The 27,508-nt window shown below is 41.0% G+C and overlaps 1 protein-coding gene across 1 annotated transcript; it reads right to left on the bottom strand.

The window, feature by feature from the left end:
* Positions 1-1,893: 1,893 nt before the first annotated feature.
* Positions 1,894-27,342, bottom strand: COG7 (component of oligomeric golgi complex 7). Its single transcript, XM_062588550.1, has 17 exons — positions 27,130-27,342; positions 26,558-26,706; positions 25,938-26,054; positions 25,584-25,752; positions 23,657-23,739; positions 22,740-22,862; positions 20,453-20,651; positions 18,218-18,345; positions 17,448-17,602; positions 16,155-16,271; positions 15,589-15,654; positions 13,159-13,345; positions 11,822-11,962; positions 11,301-11,384; positions 9,294-9,408; positions 5,841-5,984; positions 1,894-3,475 (listed from the first exon to the last, which is right to left on the bottom strand). Exons 1-17 carry the CDS (start codon positions 27,293-27,295, stop codon positions 3,309-3,311), a joined length of 2,310 nt encoding a protein of 769 aa, XP_062444534.1. The 5' UTR covers positions 27,296-27,342; the 3' UTR covers positions 1,894-3,308.
* Positions 27,343-27,508: the final 166 nt, after the last annotated feature.

The raw sequence follows: 27,508 nt of genomic DNA, 5'->3' as shown, positions 1-27,508 counted from the left end.
TCTTTCATGTATGAAGTGAACGGCAGACTTGCTACATTATACTGGGAAAAGGAGGAAATGACGCCTCAATTCTTCAGCACTAGATTTCTTATTACTTTGAACAGTAAGTACCCAGCAAACTCGGAGGCGTACTGAACTCATCCCTCACCACTGACCTTCCAAGGCTGAGTTGTTAACTTTGGTGATAAAATGTGTTTGTCCCTGATTTGACTGGGATGAGGAGAGGAAAAATAGGGGTAATTTACAGTCATCTGCAGCCAGAAAATATCTAAAGTAAATAAGAGATATGAGTAATAAAGAGCCAAATTTAGGGAGCACCTTCTCAGAAAGTCCTTGTGCTACTCCCAGATTCTCATTTGTCAGTTGGTTCCTGTTGGCAAAAGTGAGCAACCAGCAGCTTGCGACCAGCTATTCTAGACGACCAGTAACGTGCGCAAGTAGGCGCAGTACGGAAATAATCTACTCCTGGTACATCATGAGCTAAGCAAGCAAGTAAAATCAACCGCAGTGGTGACAGTGCAGATGAAAGGTGGTTAGGAAACTTGCTAAAGACAGTGGAATCCAGTTCATACAAGAATTGTCCCAGACTTTTTCTGTTTGACTCCTCACTTCCTTTCTCCCTGACAAAAGGGATCCTTCCCTTACCGAACAAAATAAATCCACGGAGAAGTCTCCCTCACAAACTAGGACAGTTCCTATAAAGTGACAGTGTTTCATCCTGTGTGACAGCTGAATAAGAAACAAGTAACTGATTCTCCCTTCCACCAGTTCTACACTCAAAACATGCAACCAAGCTAAGAGTTATCTTTACAAAGACCTCTGATTTTGCAACAGTGAAAACACAGTGAAAACATTGTGCCACAAGGCACAATAGAGCAATTTGCTTACGCTCAGGCAGTAAAACACCAGGAAAGCTGAGAACAAAAACTTGGCATCTACTCTCACCAACAGACAACACTGCCATCATCACTTCCAACAAACCCAGCTGTGTGGGAACTCAAATAGCCATTCAAGCAGAGAGACATAAGATGCTTTTCTACAGCTCAAGTTTTGCCCTGAGCCTTCTCCTCATGCTGGTGAAGTAACAGTATCTGGGAGGAGTTAGCTGCAATGAGAAAGGGGAAGGCAGATTTCTGGTCCCAGGCCAGCCCTCACCAAAGCACTTCTGGAACTGAGTCTTTAGGATGCGGCACTGAGGGCGGTTATGTCCTGCAGGTGGGCTTTGACATCGGCTGCCACAGAGCGGTGACAAACGGAAGATGTGGCATCAGGTCTCAGACCAAGGAAACAGAAGAGCAGTCAGCAGCTTCCAACTCCTCCAACCTTTAGCCCCAGCTGGGTGCCTGCCCAGGGCTATTTGCCCTGTGAACTGCAATAACAGTAGGCAAAGAACAGCCTCAGAAATGCTCACTTTCTAGTTACAAAGCAGGAAAAGGATGGGAGAGGCACCAACAGTGAGATTTACACCTCTCACACCAAGGGTAGACTGGAACAGCATGTACTCTGGCAGGACACGAACAGTTTACTATTCTAGTTATTGCTGGTTTATAGAGGGCGTCTGGCAACTAATGAAGTGGAAAGTGTCTCAGGTACTAGACTTAGGCTCTTTACTAGCTTGGCTGTCTTTCCCAGATGGACTGATTGGAACACACAGATAAGAGTATGTGTGCACTGGGCTTTTTCATGCAGCAGTGCAGCTTCCAGAAGACTCAGCCATGTGTGCACAGGGCTGTCTAGGTAAAAGACTTCAAATTAGAGCCAAACAAAACACCTGAAAAGCTTCAAACTCACAATATAGGATTTCCCATTTCATTTGGGGATTTTTAAACTTTTAATACTCTGAAGGGAAAAAATGTAATCAGCTAACTGAAAAGATCATTGAGAAAAAGAAAGTGCAGAAAACATGCTTTAATCCCCTTCACCAGTACTTTTGCCAAAATTTGCTAAACCCAGCAACTGCACCCTGCTCCCCTCACCTCCCCAAACTGCATTTTTGGCAGTAAAATATCTACATACAGCTGAGAAAAGCAAAGAAATCCAATTTCATTCAGAAAATATACAGCTGGTAAGAATATAAGCTTGTATCTGTATGTTACATGTGTTTATAAGATGTTGGAATAACAAAAGTAGACATAGGACTGCCCAGAAGAGAGAGATTGGGCAGTCATCAGTTCAGCAATAGCAACAAAGCGTATATGGCCGCCCAGCAGAGAACATATCAGACAAGAGAGTCCCAAAAGGGGAGCCACAAAATGCAACAACACAGGCACAAGAAGTAATAAAGGAGGATGGGCAGCTGGAGAGCAAGGGCTGTCCAAAAGACAGGCTGCTGTGGGAAAGAAAAAAAACAGTCAAAAAGCAAAGACAGCAGAAAAATTTGTGGATCTGGCTAAACACCGATTAGAGCAGCCTGTAACAAGTTAAGGAAAGAGGCAAAGAAATGGAAAGTGCGAAATTAATTACTCACCAAAGGAGTCTGGGGTGAACAAAAGGAGAAAACTGTTGGAATAGCTACAGGTAAGGGGAAGACAAAGATCCCCCCCCATCAAAACAGAAGAGTATGCATGAGGTTAGACACTGCTGACATTCCAGTTTTGGGATCTCCTTGTATTTTGCCCAGTTTTGTCCTAAGAAAAAAAGCTGTGAAAGCATCAGAAGCATTCTTAAGCTAGACAAGGCTTTTTTACAAAGATTTAAACATCAATCTTTAATAAATTTCATAAGAAAACAACATTGCTTCATTAACCATATTAGACTTATCATAGCCTTAAGCAGTAGAATATATCCTACAAAACTGGTTTTATTCTCAGAGCTGGGTTTGATCATGCATTTTCTACTAATTGATGAGACTCTGTCTTCTTGAGATGGTGAATAATGACAGACTTGAGTAATGGCCACTGCCTCCAGGTGGAAGAGCTTCCAATCAGTTGATCTATGTTGCACCTACCCCATAATTTTAGATTCAAAATTGATTAAACTGTTCTGAAAAAGCCAGTCATCTCACCATCATGAAGTATGAACTCTCCCAGCTAGCGGCAGACTAATTCTGGTTAGAAGCCAGCACTGTTCAACCTACTCAAGGTCAATCAGATAGTTTTTAGTAAATTTGGTTGTAAAACACCTTTCCTCATTTCTAAAGACAGAAAAAATGAACAAGCTTTTCCTAAACAGACATTTAATAAAAGTTATTCATAAATAAATTCCCCTTATCCCCAGAAACATCTTCACTGTCCTTAGAAAGTTTATAGGGAATAAGAGAAAAATCAGTTCAAGCCCTTTAAGGATGTCCAGCAGTGGGGACATTACAGCTAACATTCCAGTCCTCTCATTGCAGCAATGCTGCTGGCCATTCTGCGGGGTATGCTTTTTGCAGCTTGCCGGTAGTTCTCTGGTTTTGCCTTCAGCAGAGTTACAATGTTTTGCAGTGTTCTTGATGGCTGAAGGCCGAGGGCATCCATCACATTTATTAGATAATCTAAAAGATAAAGGATATCACAGAATCAGTAAGGTTGGAAGGGACCTCTGGAGATCATCTAGTCCAAACTGCCTGCTCAGCAGGGTCACCTAGAGTGTGTTAGACAGGGCTGCGTCCAGGTGGGCCTTGAATATCTCCGGAGAAGGAGACTCCACCACCTCTCTGGGCAGCCTGTTCCAGTGCTCTGTCACTCTCACAGTAAAGAAATTCCCCCTCATGTTCAGGCGGAACTTCCTGTGGTTCAATTTCTGCCCATTGCCTCTAGTCCTTTTGCATGGGACAACTGAAAAGAGTTTGTCTCTGTCCCCCTGACACCCTCCATTCAGATACTTATACACATTGATAACATCCCCCCTCAGTCTTCTCTTCCCCAGGCTAAAGAGGCCCAGCTCTCACAGCCGTTCCTCACAGGGCAGGTGCTCCAGCCCTCTGATCATCTTTGTAGCCCTACGCTGGACTCTCTCCAGTAGCTCCACGTCTCTCTTGTACTGCGGAGCTCAGAACCGGACACAGTACTCAAGATGAGGCCTCACCAGGGCTGAGTAGAGGGGCAGGATCACCTCCCTCAACCTGCTGGCAACACTCTTCCTAATGCACCCCAGGAGACCATTGGCCTTCCTGGCCACATGGGCCCATTGCTGCCTCATGGTCAATCTGTCATCCACCAGCACTCCCAGGTCCCTCTCTGCAGAACTGCTCTCCAGAAGGTCTGCCCCCAGCAGAACTGCTCTCCAGAAGGTCTGCCCCCAGCTTGTACTGGTGCCTAGGGTTATTTCTCCCTAGGTGCAGGACTCTGCACTTGCCCTTGTTGAACTTCATAAGGTTCCTCTCTGCCCAACTTTCCAGCCTGAAATACATGTATTTAAATGGAGAACAGATACTATGCAAGCAGCACTCAAATAAAAGTTTTTCTTCATCCTTCAGGACAGCTAAAATTTGTCACTGCCAGCGCAGACACACAGAAAACTGCAATGTATTTGGAATTCAACTGTACTGACTGACAAATATTTTTGGTTTTCAGAACAGTAGTTTAAACAACTGTTTTGTTCAGAGGACTGAGGCACATTCTGCCATATTTCAGTATCTGTGGGGAGGACCCACCTCTTCAGGGTAGAAAGTCACCAAGGTCACAGATAAAGGATCACAATCGATTTCAAAGGCAAGTTAAAAGCCTGCAACAAAGATGGGAATTTTGCAGGGGTGATTGGTTGTCAAGATAGGAGGGAGTTCCAGATCACTGATTCAAAGTCAGCTGGGGAATTACGGATGGAATGGGGAATGTCCAGCAACCAGCCTCTAATCCAGTGTTTTGTTATTATGCCACACCAAAAAAATAGATTCAAGGCTGAATTCCCTGATATTCAAACTTACTTTCAGGTGAACTCGGGAGAAGTTATTGTCTGTAACCTTATTTTTGAGGTTGGCCATAGTGAAGTCAGCATCGATGACTGAGAGCAGACAAAGGACCAGCTTGCATTTACAACAGCTGTAGTGGTCCTGTAGAGACTTTATCATCAGCTTAGGATAAGAAAAAACATCTCCTTCACATCCTCCACCTTCTCCAACACCTTCTATCAGTCCTCCCTCAGTTGTTCTGCATTACATGGGAGAAGGTAGAGAGGAACAACGTTTCCCAGTATCTCCCCACTTTGTTCCTGAAAATTCCTCCATGCTAAAGGTAACATTAGCCACCTTGAACCATTAGTGTATAAAGATAAACTAGCTATGGCAGAAGAGTTGACCCTACAGCTTTTGTAAAAAGGATGCTGGTTAAGTGCTCTACAATGACTTTTAGAAGGCCTTTGGCTGATCTTTCTTATATTAGCTACCAGGTCCTATACCTAGCAAGAAATAACAGTGATGAAGTGAACACAAGGAATCAGCCAGCTGCCTCCTTAATGATCCACTGGAGCACTTCCTAACAGACTTAGCACACAGCATATAGTGCACATACAGGCAGTGCAAGCACTCTTTGATGAGAAGAGAAAGAACCCTGAACCCTTTGCATTCTTAAAATGCCACACCTTCTTAAAATACCACACTTAAAAAGATTATATACAAATCTCTTTCTTGCTAAGACTGTCTTGTAAGGAAATCCTCTCCATTGAGAAGGACCTTGACTTTCACAGTCAGAAACACAAAGCTTTGAAGAAGCAGAAGCACTTACCAGAAAACCTCTTTCTCCAAGAAGGAGGTGACAAAGAACTTTGCAAAAGAGAAGCCATGAACCATTTCACTATGCAAGGTATCAGATACACATGCCCCCCGTTAAAGGAGAAACTTACACTGCAATTTTTAAAAATGAAATATAATAAAAGAACAGCCTATGCAGCTGATCTCAGGACAATGTGTGTGCCACGCTTACCAATGTCTGTGGCAAGCTGCTTTGTTGAATGTACAGTAAGCTCCGGTATTTGCAGGATGACTTCGCAATAGGTTTGCATTGTAGCTCTGGCGATGGAGCCCAGCCAGTAATCAGCCATGTTGTCCAGCTCAGGCAATTCATCTCCTGAACAGAAAATTCTCATTAGCTTTCAGCAGTTTCACTCACCTGCATTCAGTAGTTTTGTAACAAGACATAAAAGGTTAACAATTTTTTTCAAAAAAACTCATGAAGGTACTAGAATTCAGATAGTTTGTCAGCTGGTTTTGAAACCATCAAAGCTGTAATTTATCTTGATACCTTGATACCATATAACATTGAAAGACAGCTGAAAAACCAAAACAATCCCTTAATTACTCATCCAGGTAACAAATTTCTGAAGGGATGACAGGTGGTCAGGCTGGGATCACAGGCATTGCCTAGTGTGTTCTCTAGGATGTAGTCTGTTCCAGGATTAGTTTACAGACTACTCAAATGACAATGATTCATAGTTTTTTCAAGTGTTAAATGCATTCTGTGTTCATCAGTATTTTGAAAATTAATGAATTATTAAACATGTAAACGCTTTAAGATGACAAAACAATGCTAAAACCTAAACTTAAGGGTCTATTTTCAGTAAGCTTCAGGAAGACTATAAACACCAAGCTCTACACTGCCCTGATTGTCAGAGGAAACAAAAGAAGAGATTAACCACAGAAAACCATCATATGCTGCCAGCCTGCTGGGAAGCATTATGTAGCCACTGTTGTTAACTGCAAAAGGATTAATAACACAACAAGCAAGGACAGTCATCTAAAGAATGAATATGAGCCAAAACTCAGTTTGCTGCAAGAAATTAAGGAAAAACATCCAGAAAGAATTCCCCAGGTCTAAAGCAAAGTGCTCTAAGGACAAAGCTTTGAAGAGGCTACAGAGCCACAGCTGCCTCTGAAAGAGCAGCCCCCACTGCACTTCCTTCAGTCCAGGGGTTTTAATCATTGTGACAGGTAGCTTCTCACTAGAGTCACAAGTGGCACTAGTAGTAGCAGTGAAGCTCTAACATTTTTTTCAACTGGAGATAAAATGGAATTTAAACGAAATAGTCAGCATTTCGGAACCCTGTCCTTACTGAGAATCTGATGATGGAGGTTAGAACACATGATTGGACCCTTAAGAAAAGAAGCTCTTGAAGATGCAAAACCTGTCCTAAAGCAAGACAGACTACAGATCAGTATCTGACCTTGGGCTCCTAGCCTTTATAACAGACTCCAGTTAGCATGCCACACAGAGAATAGCAATAGTTCTCACTTGATTTTCAGTCAAAAGAGGCAAAGAAATAAGATGTTTACAGGTAAATAGCACTATTACCCTTCTTGAGAGTGAATAATTGATTTCTGAGGAAAGGTGCCAATGGCTTCTCTTTTCTCAGTAAGAAATGAAGGGGCTGTGATTCTGAACAAGACCACGGAAGACTGAAAGCAAGGATTTTTCTTCTCTCTCTCTCTCTCTTTTTTACTACTACATGAGATAAATGTGGGATTAAGATTATAAGAGCTTCTCTCCAGATTTCACTAGAGTCTGGGAGTTGATAAGCTTCATGCTATGTCAGTTGTCTCGAGAATTGTAGTTTAGAGACTGTCTGGAGATAAAAATACACCCTACAACAACTGATGTGGAGTTTTTATCTTAAACATACAGGGACATTAAACAAGAGAATTGGCCAATCTAACAAGTCACCACTTCTAAACATGCCATGAGCTTCCTCTTTGCCCATTCCTGGCTGCATACTCTCGCCAGCTCTGCTGCAAAGTAGACCTCTTGGAAAGGTGATTTGAATCACTTTATTGACATTTTATTGACAGAAAATTAGCTCAGAAAAAGAAAAAATGTTAATGTTTTTCTGTGGGGTTAATGAAAGGAAATGGCCCTGCCAAAGGTTTAGCAAGTGCCAGAACCAGCACAAGGGAGAAGGCAGGAGTGCAAAACTGGAGCAAGTCTCTCACCTTCAGCAACCTGTTAGACAGACCAAGTTGCTCAGTGAACTATACTCCAGTGGACAGGCTGGTAAGAGGCAGAAGTAGTAAAAGCTAACTTTAGAAGTCTTTCAAACAAAGATGATGAGTTGACAGAATTCCCTCCCTGCCACCTCCCAGTACACAAATACAACTAAACACAAACCAAGTACACTTTAATGCTGCCAAATACAAGCCAATGTAATCAGATACCAAGAAGCCAGGGGATTCTTGTCCCAAAAAGCAGCAACTCTGGAAAGGCTTCAGTGTCACTGGGATTTTCACTTAGACACAGGTTCTCAGCACAGGGCTGTAGGAAAAAGGCTGATGTAATCTAGCAAAGTATAAAGTATGGCCATCAAACCAAATTAGAAAAGCAATCTCATCTCTTTACATAGTATTAGTAAAACCACAGATAGAAAATCGTATTGCATACTGATATCCCCATTTCAAGAAACACGTGAAAATACTGGAAACAGAAGACGGGCAACAAATGTGACCAAAGACTGCAAAAAGAAGTCTTAATGAGATGCTCAGCGCTCCATATATTTTCTTTTGTCTTCATATAAAGCCAAGTCTTCTAAATCTTGAACCTGAACATGGACAACTGATAATTTTTCAAATATCTTTAGTGTATTTTCCTGAAGATAGACAAGTCTACGTACAGAAGGATCAGGCTAGATGGCCAAAATGTTTTCTTCAGAACTTGGAAACTGACCCCAGGTACTTCCTGTTCACTTCCTTCGCTTGTATGGGAAAGGGCAATACAGGCAGTCCTGTTCTCCCTCAAAACACTCACCAACGATGACTGTAATTGTATCTCTAACTGCAGGACTTGAGCTCACTGTCTGCAGGAGGCAGAACAGAATTCATCCTCTTACATAACTGGCAGAACTGTATTCTCAAGCATTTTGGGTGTGTTTTCTCTTGCTTCTGAAGCATCATTCTAGTAGCAGCTGGAGATGATTTGAGGCAAGACTGAAACTCTTCTTTTTGAAGTTTAATATAGGTATGTCTTGCTCATATGCTCAAGATCAAAGCAGTAACTAGAGTTGGAGTCAGATAAGGACTCTGGAAAAATATTTTCCAAATGTGTAATGGTAGGGACCAAGTATTCATTACCTCAGATGGAAACACCTAGGTAAACCACCCATACACAATTCCTGCAATGTAAGGGCTTTGGTACCCCAGTGCCTCCTGCTCTCCACACTTGCAGGGCAAAAGTTGTCTCCTGAGGGTTAAATGAAACACAACAAACTACTTAAATGCTAATTTTGAACTTCATAGGAGAAGACTCATCAGCAGAAGACTCTTGAAAGAAACATCATGAATAAATGGTAGGAAATGGATCTCAAACAACTTCCTTACTATAATCCATCACACCCTAATGCCAAAATGTGAAATCTTTCCCCCAGACATTTTCACTTCCCTAGTTTCACCCTACCTTGCTCTGGGGGGAAAGGCAGTTTTCCAGCATGCAATGCCAGTTCCAAAGCAGAATCCTCCTGAGTGACAAATGGCTCAAGATGGAGAGGGAGCGACATAATATATTGCCCAATCTAGAAGAAAAGCACAAAAGAACTGAGTCACTGAACAAATGAAGAAAAAAAGTCAATTGTAGTAATACAAACTTGAAAGCAGAAAGCTGAGCTTGAAAGCAGCTCACTAACCTACAGGAGCTCAGAAACAAACTATGTCTCTTGCAGATCACTATACTTTGTACAAAAAAGTATTTTTGCAGAAGGTGAGAGAAGCAGTCATTGAAACAATCATAGCAACAAAAACCTGTATTGTAACACTAAGTAAATTTTTGACCTCTGGAGTGTTCCCGGCAACTTGTTTTCTAGATGAGAATCTAAGACTGATACCAAAAAAAAAAAAAAAAAAAAAAATAGAAAAGAAACATGGATTCAAGTGACAAGATAATGAATTTCAGAAACACATCACATAACTTGAGGCAGATAACACACACTGCTTTGTTTTTACAGTGATTATCTGCTGCTACAGAACTCCTAGGTGCAAACACAGTCCTGAATACTTTGCCTCCACATTACAGAGCATATTCATTTATAGCTTTTTCCGAGCTCGTATCACTTGTGCTCTCTTCTACACATTCTACTTTAATTTGTTTCTGAACTGTATTTTAATTTTTTGGAAGGGGTCTGCCTAATGCAATAGCTTTATTTCAAGAATATCTAAGACAAAGCCTTGGCTCAGTCTTGGCCCACCTATCACTCAGCAGGAAGTTAAAAGGGTAGATCTTAAAAGATATCAGAAAACAGATGTTTTGTATCTGATTTTTTCAGAAATTCCTCTTTGCCTTGGACATGTTAAAATGCTCTTTAATTCCTCATAGAATCTAGTAACAACCATATATATCTCAGTTTTAGCTTTCAGTTAAAGTGAGCACATCCAGTCTCTCACCAACCACACAAGTGTCTCTTGGTGAACTGTATTAATTAAAAAGCTTACTTAAAACTTCAGTGCCAGTCTTCCACTGAAGTTTTACCTGATATACTACCCATGATCTTTCTAAAGCTCATAAAAGTAGCTCAGATAGCTGAACTCAGAACTAACGGTAATAAATTTATCCCATATTGGCTGACTATCCATTTCTTTAGAAAGGCTTGAAAATCAAGTATAACAGTTTTTAGGCCATACACTAGAGGAAATTAAAATCCTAAAGGCTTTTGGTTGCAGTCTATCCTTGAAAAATCTGTTCCCTTGTCTGATGCACAGAATGACAGCAATATTAAAAACTTTTTTGCCAAATTATACTTTGCATTGAGAGAGCAATAATAGCTAATATTAATATCTGAAGTTACTATTACGGCAAATTAGATAGTGAAACAGCAACCAAGAGAATGGGAGAGCAATTTTAATGCTCTTGGCCTGCACAGTATTGAAGAGTACCTAGTCAGAAGGTGGTACAGCTCATTCTCCTTTTTCACTCAAGACATCCCAGTACCAGAAAGAGATTTTATTGTTAATCCATCAAAAGGAGAAAACAGTGAGTCACACGAGTTTTAGAAGTGAAAGAGCTCAAGTAATTTTTAAATTCACAGTATGATTAAATCACTTCAACATACGTAACAGGAACTTCTCTGCTACATGAGCTGCATTATTAAAATACATTCAGTATTCACCACTACAAACAGAAGTTGGCATTTTCCATCTTGTTACAAAAATTAATACTGCAAATAGTGCAGTTCAAAAGAGAGGACACTTTCCTCATGCTCCCAAAGTTCCTTTGCTATTCCAGAACTTAACAGTGATTTCTTGAAAGCTATAAAGAATGGCACAATCAAACTGATTGGCACTGGGCCACTGACAGTATCTCTCACCACTGAATAACAAATTAAACAAATTCTATGATTTTACAGAAACTTGGCCAGACACAGATGAGATTCCTGCAGTACTGGGCTCCTAGAGACTCCTTGCATGCTCTTACATTGCTGATATATTCCAGAGGAGTCAGGCTAAAGTTTGGCAGGTCATCTGTCAGGGTCTCACCAATGCCACTGGAGTTCCATCCCTGTAAGGCAAAAAATGCAAACCAATCTATGAAGTTCTGGAGCATGAAGTCTGCGAATATTCCAGGAAAGGGTGACCTAGTGACAAGAACTGTGACTACCCACAGACTTTTAAATATAGAGCACAGACAGCAGGAGATTTGCTTCCCCTGTCCACAGTGCTCCTTATGGAAAATATATGCTCACACAGGTTGGAAAAAACAGTATCTCAGAAAAACATCAGAGCTTGCAAACAGTCATCTACTGTGACTATATTAGAAGGAAGGAGGTAAACTTTTCCACTGAGCACAGCTCATGGAAGAAAGGTGATACCAGAGGGAAATATTTTGATATTCTGGAAAGGAGAAAGGTGAGCTGCATTGAGCTGTACTCTGCCCTAAGGTATGCCATGGGTAAACCTTATCACCATTCAGATCAGATCAGTGTAACCATTACTCACCTCCATCTTAGAAATGATTAAGAGCTGTTGTTTGATGCGAAGAAAAACGGAATCAAAAGCCAAGTGGTGTGCTAGCTGGTTGAGGCGGTTTAGGGCAGATCGAGATGAAGACAACAGGTTGTGGTTACTTGTACCTTTTTCCTAAAACACACACAAAAATGTTTACATACAGATACCATTAAACTGGCCACAGAAAAGCTATGTTAATATTCCCAAAGAGGTCCTTATCAGGCCATCCTAACACAAAAGAGCCTTTCTCTGCAATGGCACAACATGCTTCCTTTAGAGAGCCCTATTCACACTACCTATTCAAGATGCCAACTGCGCACTGCTCCCTGAGAGGTGGAAAAAGAATCACCACCACATTCCTCCTATGCCAGGCTCCAGGGAAAGATAAGAGTTCCACGCTGCACCACATCTGTTTTACAACCTCCCTAGCAGTGATCAAAAATTAAATCAAATCCAGTCACCCAGATTTTCATTCCTTCTTTGGGCACAGAAGTGAAGAGTGGACAAAAGTACAAAAAGCTGCTTATACTCTGTCAGGTAAACTATTAAAAAAAAAATCAGATAATGTATTTTCATTTGCCATAGGAGAAAAAAAAACAAATATGACCTTTCACTCAAAGGGCACAACTAAGTGACTCCCTGCATGGAATTAAGAGTTCTACCTAAGAAGACACATAATAGGACTTTACTACTTAGCAAATGTATAAAGTCAATCACGTAATATTAAAAGCAGAGCTGCACAAGTTGCATGTAAATTAAGTGCACAAGAAATTAAAAAACAATTTGAGAAAGTAAGACAGAACTCATAACCTTCACTTTACTATTGTAAGTGACTGATGAAGGCAAATATACATAAATTAGATCTGTAAGAAGATTAGTTAACTAGTCATTTGACCCTGTTCACAGATACATGCATGAATGATCAGGTAGAATTATATTTCAGGATGGATAAGGCAGCAGAATGTAAATGGCAAAATCAGTCTTGAGAAGCCAGTATATGGGGCCTGGAATTTGAGATGGCTTCAATATAATCTTCGACATATCTTTCTGTGATAGAATGTCTCTCACTTGAGCTTATATGGGCATGTTCAAAGAATATAGCCAGGTTCTGGGGAAAGATGAAATGAGCCTAGACTTCCTGGGTTTTGGCAATTCATTCTCTCAACAGTTTGGTGTCTCTGTCAAAGATTCAGAGCATAGCTCATCAAAAGACTTCAGCTCAAGATGAAATGTAATCTGGCTAGAGGTGGAATCCAATCCCCATCTACCAAATGTGGGCCAAACAGCATCATGCTATAGAGGCAGGTTCTCCTGGACAGCAAAACTACCTTGAGAGTGTAAAGTGTTTCCATGAGGCTGGCATACTCAGATTGATTTTCCTTCAAAAGATAGTTATATTCCTGCCAGGGGTTCTTGAAAGAGCTCCTCTTTTCTGCAGAACTGGTATCTTGAAAGCCAGAAAAACTACAAGGGCTGTAGGAGTCAGAGAGATACTTTCCAGCAGCTGACAAAATCCTGAAAACAAACAGACAAAGTCACCAACAGAATTCTCTTAAAACAGCATGGTTGCCCTCATGCTGCTTCCAGGAAGGCTTACAGCAGCATCTCAACTTCAGTGAGAGAAAGAATGAGGTGACTGAAGCTATTGATGTCTCACTGACTCAGTCGCTCCTTGATACGACCTGTGATTATTGCTCTACCCTACCCTGTAAGGAGACAGGTCATTCAGTTGCACATCTTTCCTCCTACTGCCAGAAGGCAGTGTCACAGGTTGCTCTACAGTTTCCTGGAGAGCAACATGGAACCACAAGGCCCAGTGAGTCCTCCACAGACACAGAAAAACCCTTCTGAGTAGCCACTTGCATCAATTTACAGCAAGAACTTGCTAGTACAAACACTGCAAAGAGATCATGCAGTTCTAAATATTGGTAGGAAGGTTTTAAAAACAGATTTGCTTAGCTTCAAGAGCAGAAGGAAAGCATATAACAGTAAGCATTAGGGCACTCCCTTATGCATTGCAAATAAAGCTCCTATAGACTAGTAACCATTGCCTTCGGGGTCTCAGAAACAGTAGATTTGTGGAACAAGTCTTTTATGTGGTCTGATCATCAGGTAGCTCAGAATGTGGTTTGGTGAACAGCTTAAGACCAGAAGCCAAGCTACTGCCCCTGAACTTCCTCTATCCTTTGCATTGCTATTAGTGTCTGTGTAGACTGATTCAGACTGTCAGTATGTCGATCTAATTGAAAAGCATTCCTCCTTGCAAAAGAAGGTTATTTTTTGGTCAGAATCGAAAATTGATCCAGCTTACCTTGTGGCTACAGAAAACTGTTGGAATCAGTGCAAGGAACGATTAAAACCACACAAGGTGAGTAGGGGAAAGGAAAGGACCTCTCCTTTCAATGACAACAAGGACCTGAAGCAATTTAATGCACCTGTAAAACTGTACTTAGAGTAGTCCTGATTGCCTTGCAGGCTGCTTGTGGCAGAAGAATAAATCTTCCTATATGGAAACTTTGCCAGTGAGGTGTTCCTCAGATCTGCATCACAGCTCCCAACAGTGGAGGCTAGTGGAAGCTTTACTAGGGAAAATTCCTGCCTTCCACAAGGTGACCAAAGCTTTCAAATGGGATGCAAGGAGTTAGTAAGGTGGGGGATGGTCAGAGGTGGAAATCAGCACAAGGTTAATTCTTGCAGGGCAGGGAAGTGAGAGGAAACTGAAAAACAGCTGCAAGTTTTAACTACTCAAGAACTGCTAACAGCCTTTAAATATCAATGCTACCTATGAGTTCCTCCAAGGGAGAGGGTATCTGTTGGTGGCTGGCACTAATTATAGCCAAATCTCACTTCTCCTGTCCTGCAGCTGAAAACTGCTCAAATACTGAGTTGAAAAAGGGATAACTGTGCTCGCAGAAGGTTTAGAAAATATGGAACAAACCCATCCTCCTGTGTTCTGCAGGCCACTGTCTTGTACCAACCATAGGCACTCAAGTCAAACTAAAGCATTTTGATGTGCAAGAGGCTGAAAAGTGCACTGCTTACAAGCAACAAAATATCTACATGCTGCCCCTGCTTGAGGCTTCTCAAGTTACAAGGAATTGATCAGTTGAGGCACACCTCGATTCATGTCAGTAAATGATTCATGCTCCATGTCACAAAGGAAGTCAGAATCTTGCCAATTTGATCTGGTGGAAAATTCCCTCCTGACTCCAGTATGGCAGTCCACTTGACGTCCAGCAGGTAAATAAAGTACACCAGCCAGGTGTCCAAGAAAAAGGGTTCTTATCACTAGCTCAGAGCACTGGACTCTGGACTAAGTGAACCAGTCAGTGACCCATCTTTGATGTTTCAAAAGAAAGAGGAGTGGAAAAAATAATAGGGGAAAAAAAAAAAAGCACAGACTATCCCTAAACAATTGTGCCCCCAGGAAAAAAAAAAAAAAAAAAAAAAAAAAAAAAGGACACACATGCTCCACACTTCCCAATTGTAACTTTGCCTAATAATCCTGTGATATTGCATACTACTGCTTTGGCTGTTTTGTCATGTTTTATTGGCTGTTGTTACACTGAAGCCTTGGCACAGCACAGACTAGATCGAAGATGCGCACTCTAAATCATACTACTACTTCCTTGCAATTATTAAAATACAGTGTCTCTGTGCTCCCTCAGTGGTCTACACACTAAAAGCACCTTGGAGTTTGCTTTCTTTTGACCTGATACCAGTGTTGACTCTCATGTAGCAAGTTCAGCAATGCTTACCTGTTGGCTAGCTGCTGCTCAAAGTCTCCACACTGACGAAGCAGCTCACCACAAGTAGCAATTATTCTGGGAAAGAACAAGACAAAAATATATGTTGTAAAATTTGAGGCAGATAATATCAGGCCCCTCAGACTACCCATTTCAGACAAGTTTCAGGAAATTAAAAAACAAAACAAAAAAAAGTCCCCACAGGGGACACATTTTTTAATTCGACTATTAACTCTGAATCCATTCCATTATGTCCTGATGCCGAATTTTTTTGCCTGACAGCCTCATCCACATGCTACTTATTTCTACCATAGCTAAGGCCAGCTCAGTGTCGCTGGAAAGAGCTGCTGATACTTCAAGTGATATGACATACAGTCTTGCTCCAAACGAGGGGTAGACCTCATAGCACTTACTGTACTCACAGCAACCTGAAACACAGTCACACCCAGAAGCACTGGAGCTAAAGGGGGCAAAGCACTGTATTCTGCTCCCAAAATTCGGGTAAACTGACCCCAGGTAATTCCCTTCCAAATTCCATACAAAAATCATTTCTGAACCAGGCAAAAATGCTCATTTACCGGATAGAGTTTTGGAAACCAGTCCAGTCCTCCTGGAAAAGCGAATCTGATGGGATATCATCCAGTTTACATTTCTTTCGTATAGACTGCAAAGCATTTGTAAAGTCAGACGTATACCTACATGGAAAAATGGAGTAACAATAGACACTGGAGTAAAACTATAGGTTGGAGAGCAGCATAACTACATTTTCTGCGACCTCTTCATTCTGTTCTCAACAAGGGACAAATAAGAACCAGAGACATTAGAAGAAGAACAGTTCGGAAGAGAACTAGTTTTTCCAGTACAAGTAAATGCATGTGAGGAACTGACCAGCCACAGCCCACTCAAGCCTACACCAGCAGAAACAGATAGAATGTGGCTACTTACATTTGCTGCATATAGGTAACATATGGGTAACCCTTCTCTCCTATGATGAGTTATGAGTAAGACATTTTTGTTATCACTACGCTAATCACGTCTCCAAGGAGATACCAGACAAAGTTTATAAGGTACTCCTGCTCCAGCATCAGCTGGCCCTTACTCTAGGAACACAGGACCACAGCCTCTTGTGAGTTTATTTTCTCAGCTACTCCCCAGATAAGAACATGCATAAAAAGGAACATTTTGTCCTCCCCAACATTTTTTTTATTTTAAACATAATGTCCATAAGCTGGAGGCACGCACCCTGATATGTAATTACCCATAAAGAAGTTGAGATTAGAGCAGTATGCCTTCCTCTTTCCCTATCCAGGGCAGTAAAGTAACAGCTTAGTTTATACCTTGTAAGCAGCTCTTTTGATATGGGGAAAGAATATGAAAGTAGTCAGTACTGGAATACATCTGAGTGAGTGGTGAATTATATTTTTTAATTAAAAAACTTGCCATGAACCTCACTCACTAGGGCATCTTGCACTTCAGGCAGATTCTGAATATTGGGATCATTTGTCCCAGTAAGTATACATTTCCGCACTAAGTTCTACTTTCAGCAGCCTAGTTCGCTATTTTTGTATTAGGTTCTTGGAAACATTTTTCCCTCCAAAAGTATCTTTAAGAATGGTAAATCAACCCAACTGAAATAGAAAGCAGCTGAGAGAAGTCTTCCCTTTAGGCATAAAAATCTTCCTTTTTTCCACTAAGAAATAGTCCCTAATGGCATTAAGCATAGATGGGGGATATCAGATGATTCATACATAGTAGTTATAGGCACTTCTGTTACTCAGTCGTATTTCATAAACCACAAAGTTCTTGTCTACAACCTGAATGCTTGCTACCCCCTTAGGATAAAAACAACAGTGTAACTAAAAGCACCTTACTTTGTGAACAGAGCTCTCAGGGCCTTAAGAAGCCCACACACTCCCAGTCCATCAGTGAGTTTAATGCAGTTGTCGATGGCTCCAGAAGCCAGAATGAAGAGTTTGTTCACGGAATGGTTTAGTTCCTGGACGCAGTCAATTACTTCCCAATGCTCCTAAATAACAACAACAAAAAGGGTTGAGCCCAACTCTTCTTTCAGTGAGTGTCCAGACTCTTTAAGAGACATTCCGTGTAACAGATCTTCCTCTTGGCATTGTGCAATCTTGTGAAGCATTTAAGGGAGAACAGTTCTGATTCTTTCCATTCTCCTGCACCGAGATTGTATATAAGTCAGGCTGCCTAATCCTATATTTACCAGGCCTTCAAGTAAAAACAGTCTTATTACTCCAACAGCAGAATCTTCCACACAAAGGACTTTCCTCCCACCTTGTTCTTAATAAATTCTCAGGAACTTGAGGTAGTCTCTTGGCTGATGGTAATATTTTGGTAAAGCCTTTTTTCAGCAGATGCACACAGTGCTGGTTTTGGATGAAAGAGCAGAACAAAGGGGTTACCTGTGAGCTGACAACACTGCTGAAATTAACTATTTCTGAAACAAAATTTAGTTAAAACAACAGTATCAAGTGATACTGTAAACAGGAAATAACATCAAACAATTAAAGAAGAAAAGAGAGCAATAACTGTGACAAAGACTGTTGTAGGTAGCAGTAGCTTCAAACTTTCCCCCTGCCATGGCCTCCCACTAAATAGACAGAGACTGTTACATTACCAAGGGCACTGCACTGATTTGAATGAGGAGATTTTCTTCTTCCAGCTCTCCATACTCAAGTTGATAGGGCTTATATGGACCATACACTGCTTCTATCAGTTCCATTACTTTTACCAAGTTCTGCTCCTCTACAAAGAATCACATGGTTAGTTTAAAAATAAATGAATGTGCTACTAAAAATCTTTTAAGCCACATGCAAGACTTCTTCAGTTAGAGTATGCTAACCACATAAACTTGGAATGCTGCCCATCAGCTTTAAGTCCCAACTATACATTTAATTATTTATTTAAAACAAGGCTATTATCTCCACTTGCTTCTTAAAACCAAGATGCTCTATCTCAACAAATGCTTCAGGAAAATTATCACCAACTGCTCCAGAACAGCCTAGTTGACAAAAATCTATCAAACATTCCAACCTACATTAGAGGGAAAATATGGAAACCATCTGAGAAGTGAACATGTAATCGAAACAACCTAAAACAGGGGAAAGCCTCATTTAGCAATGAGCCTGGTCCACATGTAAAATAACTGACACCAACTCATTCCACTTAGGACTACTCATTCACAGCATTCATCAGTCAGAGCTGAATGTAAACTGTGAGCTTAGCATCTCACTGTCATTCTGTTGAGCTAGGAACTGCAGCAAACCCAAATTAGAAATACATCCGAACCGTTATTTGTCAAACCAGACCTGGATATCAGATGTTGCTATTAAGTTTTGCCAAACTTAAACTAGCACCAAACCAGAACTACGTCAGATCCTGGTTATAAGCAAAAACTCTTACGCCATGAGGACAGTCAAGCAATGGTACAGGAACAGGCTGTCCTGAGACTGTGTAATCTCCATGCTCTGAGGTTTTCAAGACCAGACTGGACAAAGACCTGTGTTACCTGGTCTCACCTCACAGCGGACCCTGCTTTGAACAGAAGGTTGGACTAGATGATCTTCTGAGGTCCCTTCCAGTTATGAATCATAGGATAATTCAGGTTGAACCCCGAACACATAAGAACTAGTTTGACCCTGTGCTTCAGAGTCACCTGACTTTTCCATTCTTGAGATACTTCTGTTCCCAAACATCTCATCTCACAGCACAGGAGATATAAACAAAGAATATAACCTTTTTCTTTTTTTACTCAGTTGGCAAGTTAGTGCCTGTTTTCCTATTCTACCATCTTCTAGAATTTGACATTATTTTTCCTGAGTTCTTTTTAATCATTTCTATTATCAACCACAAATTAAGCCAAGCCAAGGACAGAAAAAGACTGCCAAGAGTGCACAGTGAATCACACAGAAAACAAAGACGACAAACAGAATGACAGTCACACTCCCTGAAATTGCCCAGCAATCATAATTTACATAATCAAGTAAGAATCTGGGTTTAAACAGCTCAAGACAATGTTACAGAGAACCAAACACAGGAAACATGGCATTAGAAATGCTCCATTAGCTTTAATTTAGGATCTTCCTATACCTTGTCTTTGAAGGGGCATAATCAAATTAGTAAAACACTATAAATAGCCAAGAGTTTACATTAGGCATAAAACTACATAAACACAGCATCTCACTACTTTGTCCTTTGTGGGAACCATTCATCAATCTGTGACCAAAACGAGACGATAAACATTGTAGAGCAAAGAAAGCATAGATTAGTTTTTGAATCAAGTATCTACTATACTGCGAGGGAATAAACAACACAGATCAGAAATAATGTTTGGCCCTGCATTTTCTTTTGATTAAAACATGATCAAACAAGATCAACTGCAGGTAAAATTTAGAAATCTAGTGGAAGTAGCTTTCAAGCAGGCTTTCTCTTGTTTAGAAAGGCGTGGCTTTAATTCCAGGGAACTCCTGAACTTTTATTCTTTGTGATCTTTCACAATAGGTTTTACAGACAGCTTCCCTAGAGACATTTCCTCATCCATTAGATAGTAGATATACTAATGCTTGTAAAAGGAAAAGCGCTAAATATTATTTACCCAAGGCAGCAAGCAGGCTAGAACAGCTCTGCTTCAGTAAACTCATTCAGTATTGTGTCAATATATTTAGTGAAAGATATATATACATACACACACACAAAGGCACAAATGCTACATAACTGGTATTTACCATAACTGGTAAATACTATAAAAGAAATAAACACATCTTCCATGTAAAAATGAAACAAAATAGCACAATAGAACTTTAAAAGATGCTGACAAAACAGAATATAAGAAAATTCAATGCAAGAATCCTACTCAGGTTTGGCAGCATTGCTATTTCCAGCCCTTTTGCAAAGTGGATGGTGGCATCATAGAGCTCCAGTAGCTTATTCAGTTTGGTTTCTTGACCCAGTCTCTCCAAGGCAGTGCTGAGGCAGACAGGGATGGAAGGCACCAAGGCTGCCAGAGTTTGAATCAACAGCACAGTCACAATTTCGTGGGGGTTCTTGAAAACCTATAGTAAAAGAAAAGCTATTAGCAAAAGCACTTGCTATCTCAAAGGAACACTATAAGAGGCTGATAGCTTCCAAACAGGTCTGCATAACAGAAGTTGCCTGTTTCTGTGTCAGCAAATACACTAACAAACTGTCCTACTCCAAACCGAGCAAATTCTGCCAGTTGAGAGACTGATACCTTCTTCACCCCTCCTGAATATGTGCTGCTGCCCCACTGGCAGAAGCAACCTTCCCACAAGCAGCACCACTTCCCAGGGGCAATCATGTCCACCGGAGTCTCCCTTATGCACCTGCCACAGGAATGTGACCTCCTGAAACAGGCAGAACAGAAGAGGTGGAACAGACAGGTTTGTGAATGCTGTCAGCAGAGAGGCAGGCAGCTGTAAGCCAGGAGTAAAGAGTCAGGGGAGAAAGCAGCAGCAGCCCTATGAGGACTTCTCCATGCACAGCACAGAAAACTGAACCAGTGGCAACAATGGGCATAGAAGCAGCTAATGCTATTTGGCCCTCATTACTAGAAACCATCCAAGAACTTTCAAAACCTTGCAAAAACACAAGAAACATTAAAGCATCCCCCAAAACAGGGTTTAGCTGATTATCCTTTGACAATTCAAAGAATTAACATAAATTCTCTCTCTGCTGAGGAGAGATAGAGATAAATAGATCACACTGGCAGATTCTTCAGGTGACATGTAATCCCAACCAAAAAGGAACAAAACAAATCTGAAAAAAAATCACAAAGGGTAACAAAACAAAAAAGAAAGTCTCCCAAGACTGCCATAACCTCACTGACCTAGCACACAGGAGAGCCTGATTACAATGGCTATTTCACCATTGAAATTATACTTTGAATATAGCAGCAAGAAACTAGAAAATAGGTCATAAACAGAATCCAGCGGAATGTAGGCACTAAAGTCACTGAAACAACCATCTGGCAGAAAAGGGCATTTGAAAATAGAGCTCTCAGTTTAAACAGGCACGTTGGAGAAAAAAAATGCACCTACGGGTAGATTACGGAGAAAACAGTACTGTATCATGAGCCAAATTACTGGTTAGACAGGCAGCAGGCAGCACAGGAAAGCAGGCTAGAAAGATTGTAATCAGCTGGGAACTTTTATTTACATGCATCACCCTCAAGTCTTCTAGCGCAGCATTTTATGGCCCTTTACTGCAAACTCTTTGGTCAGCTCTTCTCTCAGTTCTGCTCTCTTATCACTGTAAAAGCTGAGACCACCACTAATCTCCTGCAGCAAAAGCAGCAAAAAGACCACAGATACTGGATAGCACGGAAAAGAAAATGTCAAACAATTCTTCAGAAAGCAAAAGCAGCACAGGAGACTGAATGACATATGCCACGTGACATTTCTCTCTCACAATCCTCGGTTTAAAGAACATCCACTAAATCGTTAGTTGACATCTGACCTGTAATTCACATCTAATCATTAAGCAGAAAAAAATACATTATTTCAAGTAAGCACTGAGCTCCTTTGTAGGATGGGCCTAGCACTTGCACCAGGCTTCTTAACATGAAGATAAGAATCTCTCCTACCCTTCATGGATGAAGGCTCTTACAGGCTCGACAAAATTAACCAATTTCTTCATTTCACTAAAGAACAATAACTTTTTTGGATTCTACATTATTCTTGCCAAGAAAAAAAGCACACAAATTCCAAGAGTGTCAGCAGAACCACTGAGACACCTCATACAAGATTACATGAACCAGTTTCACACAAAGTGACATGAGCCAGTTTATCATGACCTTGAGTGCTTCCTCCAGAACAACTGAAAAAGCAATTCAGGCATTTCAAATGTTTTGCTACAGAACATATTTGCAACACCAACAAACTAGATTTAATTTAAGATATAGATGAAAGTGATAGAGCAGCTTTAATGGCAGTAACGCAGCACCCTTGTTGTAGGTAGAGCACCAGAAATTAAATCTTGTCTGCAAGAGTTGGACCAGAAGCTGAAGGTAGGTTGCAAGCCCAGTCCTTTATAACTGAACACCAGTGAATTATTCTGAGCTTTACAGAAATTCAATCTTGTTTTCTCCTGAACACTGCACCAAACTTAAGTAGTGACTGCACCTGTGTTGCCCACTGAAGCTGTGAGTGCCAGGTCCCAAGGAGCGTGTCATACAGTTCAGTCAATTGACGATGTAAGCTTAAGTCACTTTGACAAAGATCCTGCCACACTGCCACCAGCTGCACCTGCAAGGGTAATAAGAACCATTCTGAGAGCAGAACGAACAGGCCACAGATCTAGGCTTTATTATTTTGAATCAGGAACTTCTCATGCAAATCACTTTTGCTGAAACACAATGCTCATCCTCACTCCCCTCTGCAGATTTCAACGTAACTCTTTGCTATAATTCAGCACCCCAGAAGGAAGTGACTTTCAGCATCAAGCTAGAGGCTTCTTACTTGATCCAAAGATTTAATTAACATTGGTATTTTACTCATAAAATGAGATCGTAATTGATATCCCCACATAATAGTTGAAATACTTGGCAAGCCCTTGCCTTGAACTTAATCCTCAAAAGTCACAGTCATGCGAGAACTTTTGAGGATCAGGTTATGACTACTGAACTGTCTGGAATTCCAACCTTTAATCTTACCTGAAAAGAGTTTACAGAAGTCAGCAGCTGGCAAGTTGCAGCAATAAAGTTATTACTGCCATAGCTACATCCAAGAAAAGTGGAACAAAAACAACTATAACGCGCAGGGGGAAGCCAAGCAGAATGCACATATCCTATGACTACTTTAAGAAGGAATACAAAGTTCTCAATGGAGAATTACTCTCAAAATACGGGGAGTAATCAAAGTTGTGAAGAGCCAGAAAGGGAAGTCATGGAATGAAATATGGAAAAGAACAGATTCCACCCCCTTTTGGATACAAAAGGTAGAATACTTGATGTAGCAGCACCCCCTACAGTTTCACTCAAGCAAGAATTCAATTTTCCATTTCTCCACATTAAAATATTATCAAGAGAAAAAATAATTACCTTGTGACACTTATAATAATATGCAAGAAGCTGGGGCATCCGATCAATTTCAGTGAAGACTTTAACGAACATTCTTGCCTGATCTAAATAAAATAAACAATAGACAGTTGAAAGGTCAGGTCCAAAGCTGAGGGCAAGATAGAATATACTCCAAATTGAGCAAAAAAAATTCTTCTCTCTATTTAGCGAATATGCACCATGGCTCATACAGAAAGACAGAACTGTCATCTTTTATTTTATTTGCTTGTCTTCTCAAGTAAGAGCAGAGCTGCCCAAGACCAACACTCAAATGAGAACAGGTATCAGACTTATGATGAATTAATTTAACTTTTTAAACCAGAAAATGTTTCTCATGTAAGATAGATAAAAACAGGATATTTCCTGACAGGAAATCATTATTTTCCCGAAACAAGCACTATCTGCAAAACCAAAACACATACCTCATGAAGTCCTCAGTTTTGTTTTCACTATTCGTCACAAACTGATATCTAAAGTAGCTGCCTCAGCAATGACTACAATTCTACCCACAAAACATACAGAGGTTCAGAGAAATTAGTAGTACATCTTATTTATTTTTCAAGCAGCACACAGAGGGAGACTATGAAACTTGAACATTGTAAGTAACTTAGATGCTCTACAACTGTAGAAGTCACAGAATACAAATGCTCTGGGGATATATTTACTGACTCATATTGAGTCTGTGGGAACTAGAACATTAAAAAAGGACTTCCTAAAAAGCACGAGAAAAATGCAACTCAGTAAGGAAAAACAAAACAAAGCAAAACATGTCTCCATGTGCCCAGAACAAATTTTTAAAAATGAATGCGAACAATGCTCAAAGTGAATTAATCTGAAGAGTTTGCCCAGGAAAAGGACCATGTCTCAGCACATCTGTTGCCAGTAGCTTTCTCCACTGATACGGTTTCTTTGCTGGAGAACCCTCGGAACATATGAATATCCTATTACTTTAATGCTAAGCAGAGAAAATATTCCAAAACATCATCTTTTTGTCTTGAATCTGCCTGTAAAAGGCAACAGCAGAAGGAAAGTAAGTGACCAGCTGTGAAAGTTGATGAACACAGCCTAAGAAAAAGGGTCTTGTGCAAAGAAGAAAAGCCAGAAAAGGAGTGGAAGAGAGAAGAGAAAGATCTGTGCAAAGGATTAAGGATTCACGAGAAGCACTCCTCTCCCTCTTGCTGTCTGCAGTCACTCGCTGCTATAACTTGTCTTTACTTAGATGTGAACTCGGAGGAATGTTGCACAGCAACAGCACAATAGCACTGGATCTTTAATGAGATCTCTAGGTGCACACAGATGAGAAGCAACAAATAGAATAAGCATTTTCCAGAAGTACTATGACAGTAGGAGAGGGAAGAAAGAGCGCACAGAGCAGACTAAAAAATGTCAAATGACATTCTAAAGAAAGGAGAGTTTATAAGACAAATTCATAGGACAGTATGGAGTCAGAGCATTTCTAAACAAATTTCCAACCAGAGTACAACACCAAACTGTAATAGATATGTCCAGCAGCACTACAACAATGCAAAGGAGAGGTCTTCTGCCTAATTGAGTAGCATTTCCCTTTTGGAGGGTGTCCACAGCATAACTGAACTATAAGAGCAGGACCGCCCTGATTCAGCACCTGTGTTTCAAATATCTACGTAAAGCTACGCAGTCTACAAAGTCAGTTCATGTTTTCCTTATTTCCCTTAGTAACCATAGGTACAGCAGATAGGAAATCAAAGACAAACTGGACTGCAGGCAGCTGCAGAGCACGTAACATTTCATAGCATCTAGTTCCACCAGAAAGAGCACATAATCCCATCCCAGGAGCCTTCAGGACATACACTCCCCTCCCAAAGAACATTTTACCTTTCAAAGTAGATAAACTTTGCACTGATAGTAAATAGCATCAAGCCTTACTGACCTACAGACTGAGTATTAAAAGCAGCAACAATCTGAGGGCTGGCCATGGCCTCCAGTCGGTTCTTCAGAGCCTCAAGATGCACACACTTCTCAGAGTAATCTGGTGTATCCACAAGCATGGCCAGACTGCTCTGCATGCTTGTGAGTTTGGCAGAAATCATAGATACATCCTGCCACCAGAAGAAAATCAACAAGGTTACTTAACATAATGTTAGAAAGCATTAATATCCATGCTCCACAATGATGTTTTACAAGCAGGAGCAGATTTCAAAGTCACTTGAAGAACTTACTTTAAATACAGTTTCTTTAGAAAGGCAAAGGCCCAAAGATCAAAAAGAACAATGTGGTATTCTACCTGTGTTTTAAGAGTCTCTTCAATGTCCGCACTTAATGTGCTCCATTTGTCTGCTTCCTGGAGCGACTCAGCAGCCAGTTGCATCCTAGATTTCACTCGATCGATCTCTACAAGGACCTGAGAAAAAGAGAAAGAATTGTTGCCTATTGAAACAAAAAATGACTGGATGCTTATATTAAGGGAGTTATTTCTAGGTTGGATTTTACAAAATGTCTGAAAAAGTCAGGCCTGTAAAAAGAAGAAAGAAGCTAGCTGAAAGAATTACAGATGTTAAATCAACTTCCAAAGTCAAATAACAAAAAGTTATTTTAAATTCTAGATTTGTATAATCAGTATTGTTTTTGCCTGAAAAGTGCTATGCATCCCCATACTAACAAGAATACACAAAAATTTGAACAGTGTTACCATTATGTAACAGCAACCATAAATTAAATAAAATTAGCTGTTGGTAAGAAAATGTGAATTAAGCCAATCCATGGCTTGCCCACTTTTACTACTATCAATACTTAAGAAAGCATTTTCATGCATCCTGAGTTCACAAGATTGTTCAATATGAACAACTCTGGAAACCTCAGAATTTCACAAGTTGTGGATAAATGCTCAGTGAGGCAAGAATCTACCTGCATTGACTGAGCTGTGTCTTCTTCAAATTTCTTGATATCTTCTTTAACAAGGATCATTTGCTCCTTCAGGAACGTTGCCTCCTGCTTTAAGGCTTCCACTTCCCGGAGGACTCTAGGCATGTTCTGGAGAGCCTGATGACTTGTTTCTATAGAAACACAAAGCAATACAGTGAAGAGAGACCCATAACCCTTGTGTGAATATTCATTTATATATATATATATATATATATATATATATATATATATATATTTTAAACTGTCATAGTTCTTGATAAATTTGAAGTGCTTATTAGGCATAGCAGAAACAATCGTTTTTCAGCATTTAAAACACACCTATAACAACATATAGATAACATTAAGCATACAAATAATCATTACTACAGGGGAACAAAAGCTTGACAGATATAACGGAAGACAGAGCAGGTCCGCAAGGGCACGTTCAGCACTTACAAAGCAGGCATCTCCGAGATGCCCGGCTGTAACTAGCACTGCAGCTGCCATCAGCCACAGAACCTGCCCCTTGCCTAGCTGGCACTGGTACGTTAAACTCAGCGGGACAGAAGCGTCACCTTCCACAGCGTTGTTGACCTCCTGGATGAAGAGCTGCAGCTTCATCACCAGGGTAGCGGCGTGGGCATCCACTTTTCCCGGGGCCTCCTGCTGCACGGCCCTGAAGGCGCCGTTCACCCAGCTCTTCACCTCGAAGTCGTCGGCCAGGAACTTGGAGAAATCCATGGCGGCACGAGCGCTCCTCCCGCGCCGCGCCGGCAGGGCCCCGAGCAGCCGCCGCGGCCCCCGCGCCCGGTGCGCGGCCCCGCCGGCTCCCCGCTGCCCCAGCGCGGCCCGCGCTCACCCTACGGCCCGGCGGCGGCCACCAGGAAACGCCGCCGCTCCGCCCCTACCGGCCACCGTACCCAGCTACGCAGCAGGAGCGTGGCACCCGCCGGC

This window comes from Rhea pennata, chromosome 15 (assembly GCF_028389875.1).
Source record: "Rhea pennata isolate bPtePen1 chromosome 15, bPtePen1.pri, whole genome shotgun sequence".
NCBI lineage: Eukaryota > Metazoa > Chordata > Aves > Rheiformes > Rheidae > Rhea > Rhea pennata.
Note: the sequence above shows the minus strand (reverse complement) of the source record. Positions and strands in the feature narration are given on the sequence as shown.

Excerpts from the sequence above, each read along its gene's own strand:
- COG7 (XM_062588550.1), bottom strand. The coding sequence starts at position 27,295 with ATGGATTTCTCCAAGTTCCTGGCCGACGACTTCGAGGTGAAGAGCTGG. Across the intron at positions 20,652-22,739 it reads AGCTTCAGTGGGCAACACAG|GTTTTCAAGAACCCCCACGA; the intron begins GTGCAGTCACTA and ends CTTTTACTATAG. Across the intron at positions 5,985-9,293 it reads GCCTTTCCCCCCAGAGCAAG|GAGATGAATTGCCTGAGCTG; the intron begins GTAGGGTGAAAC and ends TTTTCTGTTCAG.